The sequence below is a fragment of the Peromyscus maniculatus genome, chromosome 16, assembly GCF_049852395.1.
Source record: "Peromyscus maniculatus bairdii isolate BWxNUB_F1_BW_parent chromosome 16, HU_Pman_BW_mat_3.1, whole genome shotgun sequence".
Classification (NCBI taxonomy): Eukaryota; Metazoa; Chordata; class Mammalia; order Rodentia; family Cricetidae; genus Peromyscus; species Peromyscus maniculatus.
The window spans coordinates 33,207,451-33,229,316 of NC_134867.1; the positions used below are offsets into that span (position 1 = coordinate 33,207,451).

At 38.1% G+C, this 21,866-nt stretch overlaps 1 protein-coding gene across 1 annotated transcript in view; it reads left to right on the top strand.

The window, feature by feature from the left end:
- Positions 1–21,866, top strand: part of Lama2 (laminin subunit alpha 2) — a 571,985-nt gene that overhangs the window by 479,245 nt on the left and 70,874 nt on the right. Inside the window, exons 41-43 of the mRNA XM_076552567.1 lie at positions 3,741–3,843; positions 17,494–17,610; positions 19,476–19,658. Coding sequence (XP_076408682.1) covers positions 3,741–3,843; positions 17,494–17,610; positions 19,476–19,658 — 403 coding nt within the window. The remainder of the gene's footprint in view (positions 1–3,740; positions 3,844–17,493; positions 17,611–19,475; positions 19,659–21,866) is intronic.

Sequence of the window (21,866 nt, forward strand, 5' to 3'; positions counted from 1 at the left end):
GTCTGGTGGTAATTTCTTAAACTCTCAATCATTTACCTACATGTGATCCAATCTTTCAACTTCAGGGTGTTTACTCCTAGGGAAATGAAAACATGTTAATATAAAACATCACACAGGAATTATCAAAGAAGCTCTATTTAGGATACACAGGGCTGAAAAAAAAATTCCAATAACCATCAGGTGTGAGGTATAACCATGTAGTGAAACCGCCCACCAGTTGCAATCAAATATTGATACACAGCACAGAGGAATGTCCAAATGCATCCAGTGTAAGAAGCTAGATTTTTTTAAAGGCTGTACTACATCATTAAATTTATAGAAGATTGTGTAATTTGCAAACATAATGTTGGAAATAAAACGAATGCTTAGAAATGGAAGGAAGATGTGGGAGTAGATATGGGTGGAGTGAATAGGAAGAGAATAAAATGAAATGCTAGTGTATTTGCTACTTTTATTGTTGATGGTGGTTTCAAGGTTGTATGTGTGTCAAAATGTTAAGCTTTCCTCAGTCTATGCAGAAGGTCCTGAGCTGGAGCCCTAGAATCCACATTAAAAACCTTAGTTAGAGCCGGGCTGTGGTGGCACACGTCTTTAATCCCAGCACTTGGGAGGCAGAGCCAGGCGGATCTCTGTTGAGTTCGAGGCCAGCCTGGGCTACCAAATGAGTTCCAGGAAAGGCGCAATGCTACACAGAGAAACCCTGTCTTGAAAAACCAAAAAAAAAAAAAAAAAACAACAACAACCTTAGCTTAGCTAAGCATAGTTGCTTGTATTCCCAATGTTGAGGAGGCGGATACTGATTGACTCCTAGAGGTCTGACCAGCCAGCCTAACTCTATTTGGGGAGTTCAAAGCCTGTGGGAGACCATACTCAAAGACAAATGGTGAAGACATCGATGCCACCAGAAGTTGTTTGTATTCCAGCCTCAGCCTGCACACATCTCGCTCTCGCTCTCCCCTCGCTCTCGCTCTCCCCCCCTCGCTCTCGCTCTCCCCCCCTCGCTCTCGCTCTCCCCCCCTCGCTCTCGCTCTCCCCCCCCCCCGCTCTCGCTCTCCCCCCCCTCGCTCTCGCTCTCCCCCCCTCGCTCTCGCTCTCCCCCCCCCGCTCTCGCTCTCCCCCCCCCCCCCCCCGCTCTCGCTCTCCCCCCCCCTCGCTCTCGCTCTCCCCCCCCTCGCTCTCGCTCTCCCCCCCCTCGCTCTCGCTCTCCCCCCCCTCGCTCTCGCTCTCCCCCCCCTCGCTCTCGCTCTCCCCTCGCTCTCACTCTCGCTGAGTGTAGAAACGATGTTCTTATTTTTCTCTAGTTTCCTTTCTTTTTCCAAGTTTTCTATACATTGTGAATGACCCATATTGTCTTCATGATGCAGGGTCACCATTATCAGCCTGATGTCTTACTACAATAATATTCTCCTCTGCCAAGAACTACTCTACCCCCATACATTTTACCTGTCTCCAGATTCTCTCCCATCCAAGTACTAACCAGGCCCCAACCCTGCTTAGTTTTAGAGATTAATTAGACAAGATCACGTGTGTTCAGGGTGGTGTGGTCATAGACCCTCTCCCGATTGCCTTGACTCCTAAGCTGTAGAAATGTTCTCTCCTGATTAGCTTTCTTGTCTTGTTCTCCACTGTCAAAGAGATTGTCAGCTGTCAGTTCTGTTGTTTTCATGTCTCCTTAACTAATTATCATGAGGTTTCTCTTTGTAATAGCCTATCTTTAATCTGTTTTGATTCAGAAAACTTAGAATCAGGCAATAATGATAGGCACAATACAATAAATATAGAACCTGGTTGAATGACCTGAGGCTTGCTCTCTTTTAGTAAAGCACATGGAATTTTAGTCAAGTCCACGGAACTCAGTTCATTATTGTTATCTTAATTTTAATTTTTTCAAAAGCTGTAGCCCAGGCTGGCCTGCAGCTCGTAACCTTCCTGCTCTTCTGCTTCAGCATACCTTACCTGTTGTGCTGCTATAACTCACTCACTTTCTCTTTTCCATGGTTCTTTGCTAGTTTTCAAGTGAGCACACACAGTCACGGGTTTCACTGTAGCATTTTCATATCTACTCTGTTCTTCTTCATCTTCTATTTCCCTGTCCTACCCTCTCCCCTTTCTTGTTTATTCTCCCAATAATCCCACTTCCTCTTTCATGCCATATACCTTTCACTACCCTCTGCTTTCCTTACTCTCTTTCTCTTAAGGTTGGTATCTCATGTATCTTCTCTCTAGTTTCATCACATACACATACACACACCATATATATGTGTGTATGTGTATACATATATTTTGTATATGTGTGTTATATATACTGTATATTATATATATATGTGTGTGTGTATATACATATATGTGTGTATATATACACATATGTGTGTATATATACATATATATGTGTGTATATATATATGTGTGTGTGTGTGTGTGTGTATATGCAGGATCTACATATGGGAGAAAACATGTTACATTTGTCCTCTGAGTCTAACTTATTTCACTTATCATATTGATTTCCTAGGCCATCAACTTTCTTACAGATTTCATGATCTCATTTTTCTTTACAACTACGTAACATTCCATTGCACATATTTCCACATTCTCTTTACCCTAAGCACAATTCCGTTTTGCACTTCTTTTTTTTCCAAGATAAATGATACTTGAGTGGTGTTATTTGATCAGTTCCCAATATAAGACCTGGATCTAAGAACCCCTCTTTCTAAAAATTCCATAGAATTCTAGTCCAAAGCTGGTTTTTCAGTGCACCTTTGCCATTTTTATGCATATGATTCTATCATATACTTTGCTACAGATCTTAATATTGTATCATTGATTTAACTCTTGGTCAATGAAGTACTTAAATAAAAACGTGGATAACGCATTAAAACAAATTTGACCATAGCATCACCGCATTCTGTCATCTTCCCTAGTTTTGTGCTGAAAAAACACAACCGAAAAACTGCATTTACTAGGATGCTCCAAGTGACTTTGGAGGGTGTTGTGTCTAGAATAAGCCAAATTCGGATAGATAAATGTAAGCATAGGCAGTTCAAATTCTTCAACTCTTGTACTCTGAAATATTTTCCCATTTAAAATGTACATGTAAGATCCTATTTGATTTACCTCTTGGTATATATGCATTATGCAATGACTTCTAAAAAGCAAACACTATCTAAATGGATAACTAGACAGGAAGTTAAGTGATCCCTTTCCAGTTCTCTTATCTTTGTGTCACTCTGTTCATAGCTAATCCTGAGCTAATACATATTGCCTAGAGATCCCTGGGTTCTAAGACTTTCAATTAGAAGTTCATGTGTTGCAGTGGTACTTAGAGCTGTGTTTAAAAAGAGATTCATTTTTGTTTCCATTTCAACACTGAGAATGTAGGAAGGGCTTTCTGGTCATCCTCTAAAGATAAAATATAATGAGAGGTGAAGTCAGTGGATGTTTTTAGTTCTTAATTTGCCCTGGCTACTGACAGATGATGCGGCTGCAACATTTCCAGCTTTCATTTTTGGACTCCCGAGAACCTCAGCAGCCCCACTTTTTCTACCTGTCTGAACAGTACAGTCGGAAGGTTTCTGCTCCAACGCTTCTCAACCCACACGGTAAACAGCTTCCGGTCATCAAATATGCATTGAAAATCCGAGACTCTAAATCCATAGTGCTTACCGTAAGCTCTGTGTATCTGCTGCCTTCTAGGCCCTACCTCTCTATGGTTTAATATGTGACACCTTTTCTTCTGTCCACAGGCAACAAGTCCTCAGGGATTATTAAAGGAGGAGGCCAAAGGCTCCCTGCAGAAAAGCTTCAGGATCCTCAATGAGGCCAAGAAGTTAGCAAATGATGTGAAAGGTTAGTGTGGCCATTGTTTCTATTATGTTAAGGTTAATAGCATTACAATGCGAGGATACTACACCATACTATTAAAAAATGAAACTGTGAGCCATGACACACACACACACACACACACACACACACACACACACACATATATATATATATATATATATATATATATATATATATATATATATATATATATAACAAGTGACCTTTCTTACAGGCCTAATGACACTTAGTCTTCAAGCTTCACTGAGCAAAATTTCATAGCTTTAACTAAGTTTCTACAGTATTGCTCCACCTATCTAAAACAGAAATTTTCAGTGTGATAAAACTTTAGCCTGCCAAACTCCATTTGATATGGTTTCAGAAATAAAATTCAAGTAAAAAATGAACTACGATGTTGTGGCATAAATGTGTTAGTGAAATCTTTAATTTTGTCAATAGGTTCTGAAGTCTTTAAATATTTACAAAATAGTCATGTATTTTCTTCTTGATTGAAAACATAAAAGTGCACAAGACAATTTCTACTCTGATATATTATTAATGTTCGTAAACATGGTTGTTATTAATGTAAGCTATTGTATCTATCATTTCATTCAAGTATCACCTGTTTCTCAATACTTTTTTCCTGTTTCTCTAGTCTCATGCCTTAGGGTCATTTGGCTTGCATCCACCTCCCAAATGTTGCTACACATCATGGAACCTCACAATGCCATCATTCCATGGTGCCCTATGTTCAAAGTGTTATTCCATCTTCTTAAATTTGCTCATTCTGTACTTCTTCTGCTAAGCACCTTATAACAGAGCACCACAGTTTAGTTCCGCAGCATTATGGATGCTGGGTAGAAAGGGCAAAAAGATGGCAAATTCAAGATCAGGCCAGACGACATAAGTCCTTGGGGACATGGCTCACTGATAAAGGATTCACGTACTGTACACAAGATCCTAGGCTCCATCCCTAGTCACTCACTCAATCAATCAATCAATAATTAAATAACTAAGTTTCTGAAAAAATAAAAACAATCTTTGCTAAGATAGCTTCCCTAAGGAATAATGGAATATCTAATTCACACTTAACCTGCATGTTCAATCTTTCTCATAAACAGACCTGTCAAACCATTTCTGGTATGGATTTTATATTCCTCAAAGAAAAGACATAAGGTATATTCTAACATTGAACTTATAATGTATAACATACTGCCTAGCACAAATTATAAAATAATTACTGATTTTAAATAAATAATAAAGTATAAGTTACTGACAATAGATTTTTAAATTGAGTTTTACTCATGTTAGAAAACATAAAGTTTGAAACAGTCTAGATTTGGCATGCTTTAAAGTAAAATATCTTGGACTCTCTTAGCAATAGATATGGAATTACAGGAGCCATCTCTATTATAACTCACGTGGATACTAAAATGTGTTGGACTGTGCATTACACAAGTTCCTGGTGACAATTCTGTGGCGATGGCATCTCCACTGCAGCAGAAGAACAACTGTACAGAGCCACGCACAGTTTTCTTACTGTCCAATTAGAATTGCTCCAATTCCTTTGCGGCCACACTTTCCTATCTAATGCCCATGCTAGAGGCTATAATTTTACTCGGGGCATTGAGGTGCGTGTACAAATATAGAGCCAGACTCTGCCTTTATTCAAACAGTTGACATATTATTCCTCATGAATTTTCTTTGTTTTAATTTAATGTTACAAAAGTTTGGGTGACTAGTGGTAACTCTCACTTGCCTATTGCACGTGACACCCTGGATTCAGTCCCTAGATCCTCATACACTGAGTGTGGTTGTGCATGCCGGTCATCTCAACACTGGAGAGGTAGAGGCAGGAGGATCAGAAGTTCAGTCATCCTCGGTTACATAGTAAGCTTGAGGCTAGCCTAGACTCCATGAGACCCTCTCTCCAACATATATATACTCTATGAAAATACTTCTATTTTGAATACTGAGTTTTGGGTTGCTTATTCAGATCTCATTCCTAAACTGAGAGTTTTACTTACTTTACACTGGTTCCAATCCTGTTCTTGACTCTTCTGTTTCCCCAAAATCCTAATACTACACATAAAAGGACACAATTTCATTTTTGTTTCACTTGAAAAAAAATCTGAGGATTGGGGTGGTAGACAGGATTAGGAGAGAGATGTTCATTAGTTTAAATGTCTTTTTTTTTTGTACTTCAGGTAGTACATTATTTAAAGTAATGAAAACCCACAAACTACTCAAGCAATAATTCCCACAGAAAACCAAGCCAAGGCCATGACGGAGATGGGAATGTTTTCTTGCTACGTTATGACATTCTCCTGATTTGTGGCCAATTACACAGGTTATAAAATGGCCGTTAATCAGGGAAATGCCATATATTACCACGAGGAACTGCTGAAATGGGCCCTGCAGAGCAAAACTCCTGACAGCAGCTATTAAAATAGAGATTTAGTCATTTCTCTCTCTGTGGTGCCTGGAGTTAGCAGGAATAAAAATGGTGGGGCCAGCATGCCCTCCATATTTCTAATTTGTTGCTTGTTCAAGTCAGTCCAGCTCGGCTTGTTCCTGTACTCTGGCCACAAATGACTTACTGCTGCTCCCTGCCATTTTTATGCTGTCCTTGCCTTGAGGGAGTCTGAACTTGCCAGGAGCAATTTGTTTTGCTTTTTAATTTTTGAATATACATCTGTTAAAAGTGAGTTTTACCCTTGCACATGTTTGAGCCTTGAAGGCAGTCTGCAATGCACTATTGGAATGTCTGTGTGGAGATAAAAATCATTTTGTTGATAGATTTGAGCTGCAGGACAAATTGGTGACTGAAAGGGTCAGAAGATGAATTAATGGCACTAGGTGAATACCACTTTACAGAGGAACAAGGAGTGTTGTCAATAAAAGAGTCAGTTGGGGTTCTCATAGAATATGTACGGGGCAAAAAATGAAGTGGTTTGTGGTACAGAAACTGTGTGAATGCTAAGATTTTATGTACTTCATCTCATTGGAGTCACTTTTCAGTTTTATTCACTTCCCGTTTTGCCTCTAATTGTTGGCTTTGCCCAAGGTAAGTGAATTTAATTACTTATGAAAATAAGTGATCGTTCTACATACTAGAAATTGGTGACATGAAATAAAAGAACTATTCTAAGTTCAAGAATAATAAATATAATTAATAATAAATCTGAGAATTCCTAGATCTACAGTACTATGCAATATATGGAACAGGGCAAAACTGTGTTCTCAGCATTAACATGGATCACTCCAGTTTATACCTTCTTTCTGTACTACTATGGTGCCTCAAGTTCTCAGGCATGCTGTCCACGGAAGTGTATCAGAAAAATGTTGAGACAATAGAGGTGGTACATTTGCAATACTTACCTTTTGAGATTCTGTTACTAGTCTATATTAAAAAAAGATTTTTTTATTTCATTACATATTTATACCCTTGTTAATGGATAGGAATACCGTAGCCCTGTTAAATATGACATAGGAGTTTAATGTGATGAAATAATTCTTATATTATTAAAGTTATCTCCTTTTTGAGTTCACATACTACCAGTTGCCTGCATCAGTTTTTCCATATGTGCATGTACGAAAGGCAAACAAAACCTGCTCCATTGACAGAGATTTGGCAATATGTAGATGGGATTGAGTCTGTGTCCTCTGGCCACCACACTGTCTCATCTTTTCCCATTAATGTTGCTAATTCCCTGTACAGACTTTTGTTCACTGCTTTGGATGTGAACAGTAAAAATCAAGAGAATAGGACTGAGATGGGGTCATGTTGGGGGAAAAACAACAAAATAGTAGCAACATGGAGGCAGTGGCGATGGGAATGATGTTCCTTGAGAGTGAGACTTGGCTGGCAAGTCTCCACCTCATTTTGTCAGCAAACCTTCACGAAGTTCATTAGTGCCATCTTAGCCAGAGACAGGGACCTGTACAATACAAATGGGTGTCCTACCTGGAAATTACTGGTGTTGGTCTCTTTTTCAAAACCAGAATCCAGGATTCCAGGAGGTGTGACAGAATTTACCAATCAGTTTAGACATAGTAGAGATAAACACAAACACCTTCAACTTCTTGATAACTCAAGGGATGGTGAGGCTTGTGTGAAATCAGAGAAACTTGTCCTACTTAAAGGCTTTCAAATTCCATTTCCTTGCTGACTAACACAAAACAAATCTACAGGCTTTTAATCAGGAATACAATATGGATCTCAAATCTTGCCATTTAGTTTTATTAATCTAGGTGCAGAAAGAACTACCTTTACCTCCACATCTTAAACATTTAGAGAACCCATCACTAGACACATACCTCTTCCCTCCTGTCAGAAGAAGTCTGCTATGATCCTCTAGTGGGAGGAAGAACACAGCAGTTGTAGCTAACAGCTATTTGGGGTCTGTCAATCACTGTACCCAGTTCTAGAAGTCCTAATTTGGATGCTTTCTGATTCATCAATGAGTGCTTTGCAAATAACATAAAATGAACATATATATACATATACATATACATATACATATATATGATCAAAATAGCATAAGAAACTGCAATAAACACCTTATATTTAAAATACATATTTTTAATCATGGGGGGGAAATGAGCAACTCACAAACTAGACTAAGATTGTTGTGTAACTCATTTGATATTCTGTACTTGGTTCATGAAGCATTGTGGTACAGGGGTGGTCTACCATACAGAAGATCTGATCTCAACCTTCTCTCTGATTTATCATGACAATTGATTGACAACACAGCAAATATACATCTTGAAGGTCCCATATATCTGAGGAATTATAAAACTGAATACTGTAGACAATCATATAATCATGTGATGTATGCATGTCTTATACATAGAATGTAAGTTACAGATCAATATATATAATTCAGTCATATATATATATATAAATATAAATATATATATATATGGACTTGGTCAGTATTGATTCTGGAAAAATGGAAAAACAACTTCTTCTGCTAAGATCAATGTAGCTAATATACCCTTCTTAACATTATCTTCTACATAGATAAGGAAAGGAAGTTCTAAAAGATTGATGAAAAACAGATTCATTACTTCAGTTAACATTAGCTAAATCTTTGCAGGTTGCCTTAGATCTTTAAAGGAAGATCAGGCTATCAAAAGTTTGTGCTAGCTTCTCTGGCCAACATTTCAGTTTTGAACTTTACATTATTAATAATCATGTTTTATAATCCTCTCTCCCATGTGATAAGGTGTTGCCTAGTACATAAAATGCTGTGTTCAACTTCCAACACAGTGAACCAAACAATACAAATAAAAAATTTTAAATAAACAAAACCAATGATCAAGAACTGTAAAATACTTGCATTGGCTTAACTAAAGAATTGGATATTCTAAAAGAAGGTATACCTGTGACATATAAGGAAGCAAGACCTTACAAAAGAACAGTGACATGTAGAAATGAGTTTATATGTGGGCAGCCTCAATAAATAGTTTTATAAGTGTATTTGAGTATGTTAAAAAGTACATTCTAGCAGGAACAGCCACAAAGGCTTTGAATCGAATGACTTTATGGAGAGGTGAACTTTAAAAGGCCTGAGACACTAGGTTACTACACTTACTCAAAGTCTTTTGGTATTATTTAATTTTGAAACCTTATTCATTGTTTTGCAAAAAATCACTTAACTATTGGAATAAATAAGAGCAAAAAACCCTGAGTCAGAAGTTCCCCTGCTTCAGTTGTTATTCGTTACTACACGTAGTCAATTAAGCAAGTGAAGAGACAATCTGTTTTTACATGGAGGTGTTTCCCTCAATCTTGGCCCAGGCAACAAGCTGACCTCGCTCCTAAATAATTCATGTCAGATACATCCCTGTATTCTCCACACATCCTACCTCAGAGAACAGCAAAAGGAAGTTCAGAGGACCTAAACTATCTTGAGCTCGAGAACAGGTGTAGAGCCCCACCCCACCCCCACCCCCCACCCCTGGCACTGTCTCAGGAACATGGGAAACCTGAGAAAGCACTGATGTAGAAGTAGTTTCCTACCCTTCCCCGGGGGCCTCCTTTTGGCTAGGACTATCTGATGTATGAATCACTGTGCTTGCAACGGAAACAGTTGCTCTGGCATGTTCTCATTCTCTGCCTGTGGTTTGCTTCAGCTCCTCCTCACTTCATGAGCTCCATATTTATCCAGTTCATGCATGGAACATAGTCGTCTACATTAACGTGATGAGAAAGGGAGAGAGAGAGAGAGAGAGAGAGAGAGAGAGAGAGAGAGAGAGAGAGAGAGAGAGAGAGAGAGAGACCGAGAGACCGAGAGACCGAGAGACCGAGAGACCTTGAGGCATGTTAGATGCAGCCTTCAGAAAGAAGACAAAGAAAGATGCAGCTACTGTGACTGGACATTGTTTTTCTGTGGTCAGGAAAAGGCAGGCCCATACCATCCAGCTTTGTCTTCCTCTTGTACTCCAGAAGTTAAACGGCTTACATAATGGTTTCTTTCTACCATCAGTGATTCTGTTTCCTCCACCATGTTATAATTCCAGCTGGACCACAGGCATTCTTTGGCATGCCAAAGCTGTGGTTCCACTAGGTCTCACAGAGCTTCCCTTGCAAGCCAACATAGCCATACCCACCTGTTGTGGAATATTATTTTAAGATGTGTTACATTCATTTATGCTGTAGAATATTTGTTTAATGATGCAAAGATGTGTTGCATTCTTTTATATTGCTTTGTTTAACTCTGTGAAGCTGAATAAACTGATAGCAAGGCAGGAGAAGGATGGGCAGGGCTGGCAGGCAGAGAGAATAAATAGGAGGAGAAATCTGGGAAGAAAAGATCAAGGAGCAAGAAAAGGAGGACAGGAGGACTCTACGGTCAGTGACCCAGCTGCACAGTAAGCCATGGAGTAAGAAGTAAAGAAAGGTATATAGGAAAGAAAAAGATAAAAACCCGGAGGCAAAAGATAGACAGGATAATTTAAGAAAACTGACCAGAAATAAGTGAAGCTGAGGCTGGACATTTATAAGAAATAATAAGCCTCCATGTATTTATTTGGGAGCTGGGTGCCAGGCCCCCAAAGAGCCAAAAGAGTAAAAACAACCAACAACACTCACCTTTCTCTTTCTTGCTGTACTTCTGACTTCCATCTCGGAATCTGTGCTCCACTGTGTTCAACTGCTGCTTACCCGATTCTATTCCCAAAGCTACAAAATGTCCACCTTGCTTCATGATGTTCCATAAACTACTAAGCCATAAGTGACCATTGTCAGAATGCATAATTAAGAAGCCAGGGTCAAATAGCTAAAACATCAAGATCCGGAGTCAGAGTATATGCATTAATTTTGGATTTTATATATATTTTTATTTTCCAGTATAGAAAGCAAAGGATGAAGATAATACTTTTAAAATAGAATTTGAAGGGTAGACAAGGTTTCTCTGTGTAGCTTTGTGCCTTTCCTGGAACTCCCTTTGGAGACCAGGCTGGCCTCGAACTCACAGAGATCCACCTGCCTCTGCCTCCCAAGTGCTGGGATTAAAGGCGTGCACCACCACCGCCCAGCCTTTTTTTTTTTTTGGTTCAGTGAAAATCTTTTTCAGTTACTCTTTCTTCTGAAAAACAGAATTTTTCATCCATTCTTTTCTAAGCATGCAGAAAATGGTATAAACCCAACGATACCCTTTAAATTAGTGGCTTTTTAAAAAATAAACTACACATGAATATCTTGCTTGCTAGAGAATTTGAATACTTGTTGTGTAGAAAAATCAAATTCAGTCAGGAAAGTAAGAAATGAAATGTTTGCAGTTCTATTTCCTTAACAGATGAAGACCTCTGGGTTCTCAGTGGCAATGCAGCCCCTTAATCCCAGGGAATCCACACAGACAGTGCCCTCCTCACCAGACTAGACCTATTTCACAAAGGAGGCTTTGGTAACCATTCAATAACTTTATTTTAGTGCCAGCAGTGAAAACAGCAGAACTGTTCAAGGAAAGATGAGCTGTGATTGACAGAGAAGAAAATTCAATTACTTGGAAAGTATATTTGAGAGAACAAAATTGAAAATAGTAATATATTAGTGCCATAAATGAGCACATTGATATTTTAGAGATGTGCTTTGCTGGGCTGGTTTATGCTTTGTTTTCTGTAAGATTCGGTCTTTGTCTTGGATCATAAAGCGAAACACCTTAAACAAGACGATGTGATTATATTATCATAATCTGCACCATAGTCATGGCTGCCTGTGGATTATGGCAGTGGTTTAATTGAGCTGCCTATAAAAAGCCTTTAAGTGCGTTGGAGTGGATCATTAGTGTATCCAGTACTTGTTCATGTCCAGAGCACTGCAAGCTCAGAATTCTCAGTCTTCCTTCCTTTTACCTTCTTTCCAGAAGGTCAATGGAGGACAGGGTGATGATTCTTCAGCTGTTTGCTGTTGTCACAGGTCCTTACAACAGCCCTATGCATGCATAGCCATGAGAGGGCAGGCACAGTCCAGTTAAAGCAATCTTTCTGAGGAGCATATTCTCCTCTGACCTCATCACTCTGGGTACAGGGAATAATGAAAATAACAGTCCTCCTGTTGGCAAGTACTACCAAGACTTTTCCTACACTTAAATATACTTTTTAAAAAAATCAAAGAACAGAAGTATACACACAGAGAAAAATTAAACTAGTACAGCCAGATATATACTAAGAAGTTTTAATTTCCTGCTTTTGAAGCTGACAATTGCTGTTCCATTGATTCCTAGTTCCTATTGTAAGTGCAACCAACATTTTCTAGTATATTATTTCCTGCCTAGTTCCCAACCTCTGTCCTTCCAAATTATTGCATATACATCATCATCTGTGTCGTGGATGCCTTAGTTACTTTTTCTGTTGCTGTGATAAGACACCAAGGCAGCATATAAAAGAAATAGTTTGTGTACCCCTTTAGTTTCCGAGGGGTAGAGTCCATGACCATCAGAATGGACGGACATATCGCCAAGCAGGCCATCATAGTGCTAGAGCAGCAGCTGGGAGCTCACACCATGAGACACAGCCATAGCAGAGAGTGGGAGACATTGGAGATGGCGTGGGCTTTTGAAATCTCAAGGCTCACCCCCAGTGACGCACATCTCCAACAAGGCCACCCCTCCCAATCCTTCTCAAACATTTCCACCAGAAGAACGAGCATTCAAGTAGGGGAGCCTACGGGAGCCGTTCTCATCCAGACAACCACAGTGTATCTTTCTTATTCATTGGAAAGTTTTAAGGATCATTATACGCCCACACATACACATATAAATCATTTTTAAAGGCTGCATCATCCATACTATTGTATGAACATGCCACATTGATGTAAAAAAAAAATACTCTTAACTGAATTACTTAACATTTTCTTCTTTTTTTTCATATGACAAAGATCTAATGTGTATCACAGATGATACACATTTCCGTTTTTGTTCTGTATATCTTATATCCACTTATGTACAATGTTCTGACCTCAGCCTCTGCAGTGCTGAGGTTTCAGGGTGTGCCACACACATAATAATAAGGTCAGTTTCTCAGTAGAACTTCTGGTCCTAAGGCTGGGATGATGCTCAGTGATAGAAGATTTGCTTAGCATATGTAAGGCACTTATACAATCCCAAGTGCTGATAAAGAATTGCCAAACCAAATCCATTTCCATTTAAAAATTCTGATAAATTTATTTAAATGCTCTTAGAAAAGCAGCATTGTTAATCACTTTTTACTTCCAACACTCTTGGGAACACTTGATATTATCAGAGTTTCCTTTTGATTTTATTAGTGTCTTGAAAATTTCATACATTATATTTTGATCATATTCACCCCCTCCCCAAACGGCTCTCAGACCCATAACCCATTTCTTCATCTACCCAAATTTGTGTCCTCACATTTAAAAAAAATCATCAAATCCAATTTGTGCTGGCCATGTACTCTTGGGTGTGTGACCGTTCAATGGAGCATGGTTGCCCTATCAGGAGCCACACCCTGAAAGAGAATTATCTTTCCATCTTCCTAAGTTGCCAATAGCTCCCTTCCGTGTTGGGATTTTATCTGGCTTGAGCTTTAGCTGGTCTGGTGTGTGCTATCACAACCACTGTGAGCTCGAGTATACAACTTCTTTGTCATGTGTAAAAAGCTCTGTCTCCTTGTAGTCATCCCTCCACCACCTTCAGCTCTTGTCACCTTTTTTACTCCTTCTTCCTCGGTGACCCTTGGGCCTTGGGAGGAGGGGTGTGATATAGATGTCCCTGTATTCTGCAGTCTCTTATTCTCTGTACCTTGACAAGTTAAGGGTCTCTGTTTTAATTAGCATCCCTTACAAAAAGAAGCTTGAGAGGATTTTGATGAGGGTTAAGAGGTACAATAATCTGTGGGTATAACAATTAAGTCACTAGTAGCCCATTTAATACTCTACCTATTTAGTAGAATAATAATAGTAGGTTCTCTCTTAAGGCCTATGGTCTGTCTAGACAAAGCTTCTTGGTTTCAATAGTAGTACCAGGTTTGAGCTTCATCTTATAGAGTATAGTAGGCCTTAAATCTAAGCAGATAGTAGATAGTTACTACCATGACATTTGTGGCCACTATTGCATTGGTGGGCTGTCATTACTGTTCACGTATGATCAAGATTGATGATTACTTTGAATCTTTAGATATGTGTGTTTTATTGGAAATATGCGTCGAGGTCAAAAAATTAGTAGGGAGCCATGGCTTGGCATTCAAGGGAGGAAAGATAGGTATAAATAGGTAAACAGGACTAATGAAACAAGAAGGGTTATGTGGGATGGGGAAGGTAGCTCAGAAGAGGGAATACATGGAGAAATAACTAACACTAAAGACCTTTGAAAAAATCATATGGAAACCTGCTCTTATAGAGGCTTCATATCACACATACATATATATATATATATATATATATATATATATATATATATATATATATAAACATATGCTCATATTTATATACACACATATATGAGTTATTAGGTAACTCCACTTAATTTCATATATATATATATATGTTATATGTATACATAATTAGGTAATATATATTGTTAGGTAACTCTGTTTAATTTTATTACCTAATAAAGTGTTACCTAATAATGGAGTGACAATTGCCCCCACTGGATCCAGCGGCTAACAAATTAAAATCTGAGTTTCTTTTGGAGTTGTTGGCAAGGAAGGTTCCATAGACTCCCAAACATTACAGCCTATTGCTACTACTCTTGATCGCCCTCCAGGACTTTGAGCCTACTGCTAAAGATGCCCTGTCCTTTATTCATATAAGCCATAGAAATCAAGCTGATATTGACCTTGAAACTTTATCTCTATTGTCTAACTTCTACAGTGCTGGAAGTGCTTTATTCCAGAGGAGGTTATTAGACGTTTGACTTTTGCTAATCTGATAGATGAAAAATATGTTTGGTTCTTTTGCTTAAGGTTCTTTTATCATGATAATGTTGAGTATTTTGATTTTACAATCTGGTTCTTTCTTTTTAATTTATTGCAATCTACCTTTCCTGTATTTTGTCTAATATCTTCCACTACTTGGAAGACTTGGCATATTAACCTATCATTTTTGCACATATACTGTGTTTATGTGGCTCTCCTCTCATTTCTGTAACTGTAACAACAAAGGGAAAATGAAATGGAGACATATAGATGGAGAAGGATGAGGAAAGACTGGGTATGTAAGTGGAGATGGGAAGACCATTACTACTGGCTGTACTAACTAGTTCCATCAATCCCTGCTCCTGAAATCATGCTGTGAGGAAGAAGGGAAATGATTTGCTAGAACTAATAGGCATTGCATGTGGTATGTATCACAAACTCAGCAATAGCTACCCATCACTACTACTAAATGCTAGCCGGTCCTTTCAAGATTAAAGACCCCTCTCTTACTTATCCTTTTTCAATGTAACTCCTTACTTAGAGAGTCTGCCTTTTATCAGTGTTTTTGCATTCCATTAAGCTAGCTTAAACAATTAGTGAGCATCTCCCAAGGAAATGAAAATTATGGTATAATAAACTACCAAAAATATATTCACAAAGGCTGAAGACATGGCTCAGTGAATAAGAGATAAGGATAAAGAACTGAGTTTGGGTCTCTAATATCCAAGTAAAGCCCTCGGGGTATAGCAGCAGCACACCTGTAACCCTAGAACTGTGGTGAGATGGCAGTGATAAGAGGATTTCCCAGGCTTACTTGACAACTAGTCAAACCAAAATGGCAGGCTTGAGGTTCATTGGGACACACAATATTGACACCTGGCTTCTGCAGGGGTTTGCACATGCACAAATAGGTATACATACTTGCATAAATACATACTTTTCTTTCTAAGTGTGGCAAATGTTATTGTGTGAAGTAAACCTTGTGCTTTTGCAGTTTAACTGGTCATTTATAAATGATGCAAGAAAAGCGGGCTGGTGACTAGCTCCTTCAAACTTCAGATATTGTATTAGTGACTTTTTCTGTTGCTGTGATAAAGCACTGTGACCTAAAGCAACTTACAGAAGACAGAGTTTCTTTTGCCTTACAGTTCCAGGGGCGGGGTGGGGGGTTATCCACAATGGCAGAGGAGATATGGAAGCAAGAAACAGATATGGTGACAGGAACAGGTTACTGAGAAACACATTCCTATCCACACACAGGAAGTAGAGAGAATGACTTGGAAGTTAGGCAAGGCTAAAAACTCTCAAAGCCTTACTCCAGTGTCAAGCTTCTTCCAGCAAGATCTGGCTGCTCCTCAAATGGTTCATAATTTCCCTAAACAGTACCAGCAAGGTACCAAGTTTTCAAATACCTGACCCTATTGGCCTGGGGGAGGCAGTTCTCACTCAGTCCACCACATATGCTTATTGTATATTGGTCCCCAGTAAGATTCCTAAGCCAACCTTTTTTATATCCTTGAATTAATCTCTGTTTTCCCCCAAGTGATTTCACACTTCTTGACATTGCTAGAATCTAAGCCATATAGTTCTTATTACAATAAAAGCTAACCTAAAGTTTAAAAATGATAATATAGATAATAAGATAAAGGAGCCAATATGTACACATTTAATATTAAATCATCACTCAAAAGTACTGGTTTTGAATGTAAGATAACATAAGCTAATGTAGCAAGACAAAAGGCTTTATTGAAGTCCATTTGAGGGAATTTGTAAAAATATTGCTTTCTCTATGAAAAATGATGGGTTTATCTGGGTTGTATTGTTTTTCTTTTGCTTTAATTTTTATTTCTGTTCCAAATAATACTCAGTGATGCTTACTGAAATAAGATATTCTTTTCTATGATTATATAAAAGATTTTGAAAAGCTAACCCAATGATCCATTTTTGATAATAAAATTTGAATATGTAAAAATCAGTAGAGGGAGGTCAAGAGAATATCATTAAAATACACTTGAAGGCTGAATTTTGGAGGTTTCTAGCCCATAGGAAACCATCAAATTAAGTCATGGAGACCAGATACCAAGAGAAAAAATGGTATGGGTAAACATTCTCAAGTACCAAATGGTCATAATATACATTTTGAATGGAGAGATATGTGGATGGATAGATTATAATAAATGAATCATACCTTTCTTCTTGCTGTTTGTTAACTGTGTGTTAAAGTTAATTGAAATTGCATATCCAAGAATAATATAAGTCATTTTGTCTTTTGGGGGCTTATGTACACAGAAAATGACAATGACCTAAATGGCCTGAAAACCAGATTAGAAGCTGCTGATGTTAGAAATGGTGATCTCCTGAGAGCTTTGAATGACACTTTGGGCAAGCTGTCAATCATTCCGAATGGTAAGCATCATGGTCCTGCCCTCTGCATCATGTGAACTGAAATACAGAAGGATCTTGGTAGTTTTTACAATTTTCCTAACATTGCGGCTGCAGGTTTTCTTAATTATGAATTATTCCTTTGAGAATCAGAACCACACTTAACAATATGGCTGTGCTACCCTTTGTTGCCTTTAGTTGGCATGCATAGGAACATGTTATAGCAAGGAAGAGACCATATTATTATATTGTCATCCCTGTTTCAGCCTAAGAACTCTTGGATTAGTTAAGAATAAAAACCTTGGATTAGGAAAGAATAAAAACATACATGCACTGTTCTCTACGACATTGGTGTACTCCCACAATCCACAGTTTATTAGCGTATCTACACAACAGACAAGAGCTTGTCGACATTTCATATGTCCTGCTTGACTAAAACGACCTTAGCTATTCCCGATTTCAAAAACAGTAGTGTCAACCCATTTCTGTAACATCATCCAACCAATTAAAACTATTTAAAATGAGTGTTTGATTATTAATTCTGAACAGTGCAAATTTCCTTAGTGATCTTATTTTTATATTTTCCTAGCAGGCTACAGTGAATTATAAGTACTTACTAATCAATTCGATTTAGTGAGCATATGTAATCTCTCATGCTAATTCTCCAAGGTGGAAAGAATTATTTTCACTTTGCAAGTGAGAAGCTGAGAAACAGAATGCTAATGGCCATTGTTTAAAGTGATGCTTATGAGATTTGAACTTTGCATTTTATCTTCGCAGCCTTACCCACCACTATAGACACACAAGCATGGATCTATTTGTACAATTGTTTTAGTCACTTTATATCTGTGCAATTAAAAAAAACAGATATAAACAGCTTATAAAAAGAGATTTACTTTAACTTATGGTATCAGTGAATGGTCAGCTGACTCCTCTGATAAGGGCCCATGGTGAGACCTAGTATCATAGTGGTGGGAATGTGTGGGAGGAGCTACTTAACTCACAGTGGCCAAAAAGCAGAGAGAGGGGCGGAGGAAGGAGGCTGGGAATCATGTAAACCCTTCAAAAACAACCTCCCTCAGGTGACTCCCTTCCTCAGGGCTGCTCCCCACTGTGCTTCTTTCAGTTATCGCCACCACCCCCCATAGTCCACCAAATTATGAATCTGGCGCTGGATTCATCTATAGATGGAAGGCGGAGACCTCATGGTTTAAACACTTCCCCAAATCCCAGCTCTAGTGACAAGTCCTTCAACATAGGAACCTTCAAAAGTTATTTTACATTCCAGCCACCAGAACTATGCTTTACATTCAAATCAACATCCAGAAATAATAACATACATGTATATAACATAGGAAATATTAAAATTCGAATGCATTCTACTTTTATTTTATTATGTTCATGAATTTCTTGACTACTTAGAGCCTACCAAAGTGCCAATACAGAAAACAAATAGAAACATACAAGCACAGGTTCTAACATTCCCAAAAAAGCCTATCCCAAAATTAAAACACATTCATTTTGCTTCTATGGATATACAGATTAATTCTTAACTCTAGTTTTGATGAAGCTACATGAACTGGATGGATTCCTCCCTTTAATATGCTCAGCAGCAAATCACAGTATACACTTAAACTACAAACTTAGAGAATAATCGCTTTGCTATTTTAAAAGCTAATCACGTACTCATCACAAAGGTCCCTGAGAAAATTCAATTTAGCTAAAAAATTTGCTTCATTTGCTACAGCTGATGGAAACACAGTTCAGCCTTCACCCCTGTGTAAATGTATCCCTGAGGTCAGCCAGCCACAGCCTCTCTCTGCCAAGCACGGATGAGACCTGCAATGTCTTTTCTTTGTTTTCTTTCTCGTGCCCATGTGTGCCAACAGACACGGCTGCTAAACTGCAGGCTGTCAAAGACAAAGCCAGACAAGCCAACGACACAGCCAAAGCGGTCCTGGCCCAGGTCAAAGATCTGCATCAGAACCTTGATGGCCTGAAGCAAAACTACGATAAACTAGCAGACAGCGTGGCCAAAACAAATGCCGTCGTGAAAGACCCTGCCAAAAACAGTAAGATTTCCTTCCTCGCTATGATAATATCATTTATTTCATCACACCGTGATAGTGGCCTAGACTCATGAGTCGTAGAGCAAGAGGAAGCCCTAAAGCTCGGTGCCCTCTCCTTCCTGGTGTGGGTGTGAGAATTAAAGTTCCCACCATTCCAGCCCCCAAATCTCTTAGCTCTGCCTGGGCTCCTTTTTCAGTTATTTTTATCCAATCAGAATTCCAAGCTAGGGATTCTGAGAGTTGACATGCTATTTGGTATGTGGATGTCACAAGTGTTTAATCCGTCAGTGTAATTGAAAATACAGTTAAACACAGGTGATTATCTGCTTAGGATTGGAGTTGCATGGGACGGAGAATTTAAGGGGCACATTCATTAGCTGTCCTGTGAGAGAAAGCTGTCACCTTCAAATGCATCAACATTTGAAATTTCTCTGCATTTATTATTTAGACTTCAGTCAATTAATATTTCCAGGAAATAAAGCATTTATCTGCTTTGTAACGACTGTTTCTTCGCATGTCTTCTATAGTGTATTAAATTCATTAGAATTTTCTGAGAAATCTGAACGAATTTAGTGTAATGATTTATATTTTTAGTTAAATTTAGTCGATAAACATTGATACTTCTTAGAGTATTTTCCTTTTTATCACATGATAAGATAGTATCTTAGTATGTGATTTCTCTAAGGGAGAACTTAAGGTTTTATTTTGCTTTTTTTTTTTCTTTTGGTTGTTGTTGGTTTTGGGGGGGCTGTTTTTCTTTTCTTTTTTTTTACTTTTTGCTTTTAAAAAGCTAGACTATCTAGCAGTATTTTTATGAGGTATAAGAACATTTATAGAATGTGATGACAGAAGAGGTGTTATCAGATGGTAGTGGCTATAGAGTGGAGGCAGATCTGAGTGTCTTCACATCAACCCAAATGTTAATGATGCCGTGACAGAAGACCTCGTTATGATGGTGATGCTGGGGGCATGCTCATGACAGCTTCCTGGGCAAGGGAGAAAATCAACACGAAAATGATGTGCTTCAGATCTGGGAAGAGGAAAGACCCACTCCTTGCTGTTTCCTCAAGGAAGATAGGGAATAAACACAAATTGTACTTTTTTTCATCTAGACTCAGAAATAATCCCGTGTGTTTCAGCAACTGCCCCCCTTCAGTAAATCAGAAGAGTTAATTCTTCTGATACACCACAACACTTCTCCAAATCAGGAGACAATAGATTTAAAAGAAAATTTGCTATTTTATTTCACTTAGCACACAATTCAAGGTATCATTTTGTTCTAGTTTAGATTGAATCTCAGCTGATGATGTCCTTTTCATAATACTGTTATTTATTGTAACTGTATCTTCAAATAAAAGAAATATTTATCGGTAAATATTAATTAAATATTTTATTTTTATCTTAATAACATTTCCTTTCGTGTGAACAGCTTACTAAAGGGCATTTCCCCCCTTTTTTTTAAATTGAATTGTTTTTAGCTGGGCAGTGGTGGCATATGCCTTTAATCCCAGCACTCAGGAGGCAGAGGCAGGCAGATCTCTGTGAGTTTGAGAACAACCTGGTCTACAAATCCAGGACAGGCACCAAAGCTACACAGAGAAACCCTGTCTCAAAAAACCAAATTAATTAAAATTGAGTTGTTTTCATGCAATATATTTTGATCGTGTTCTTGCATGCTTTTACCTGATAAAACTTATTTGAGTTAAAATAAGGTATATTTGTAAAGAGCATTTATTAAAAAGTGCCACTTTTGTGGTACTTTACAATACCTGTAGAAAATATTTTCTCATGAATTTTCTAATTTCTTTTTTTTTTACTTCCATCTGAAATTCCCTGCAGAAATCAGTATGTATATGTTTATTCATGTGCTTTCTAGAAACTTTCATGCTTCTCTACTTATTGCAAAAAGCTTCAGTTTTGCATGTGACCATATATTGAAACTGCTTTAGGCATTGCACAGCTATTCTTTACACTATCACTAATTAATACCAGATATTTAAAAAGAATATTCATCCAGTGAGACTAAAATGTGGATTTATTTGGTATAAAATGTCTTAATAGTGCTATGGAAACCTAATGAAATATTTGAATCTTATCTGCATAAAAGTGTAAAACTGCCTTTTGTAACAGATTGATATAAATTACCACATCTCTGATAGCACAAATTCAGCCATTGGGTGTGAATGACTTCCCTGCACACGAGTTAAAGAA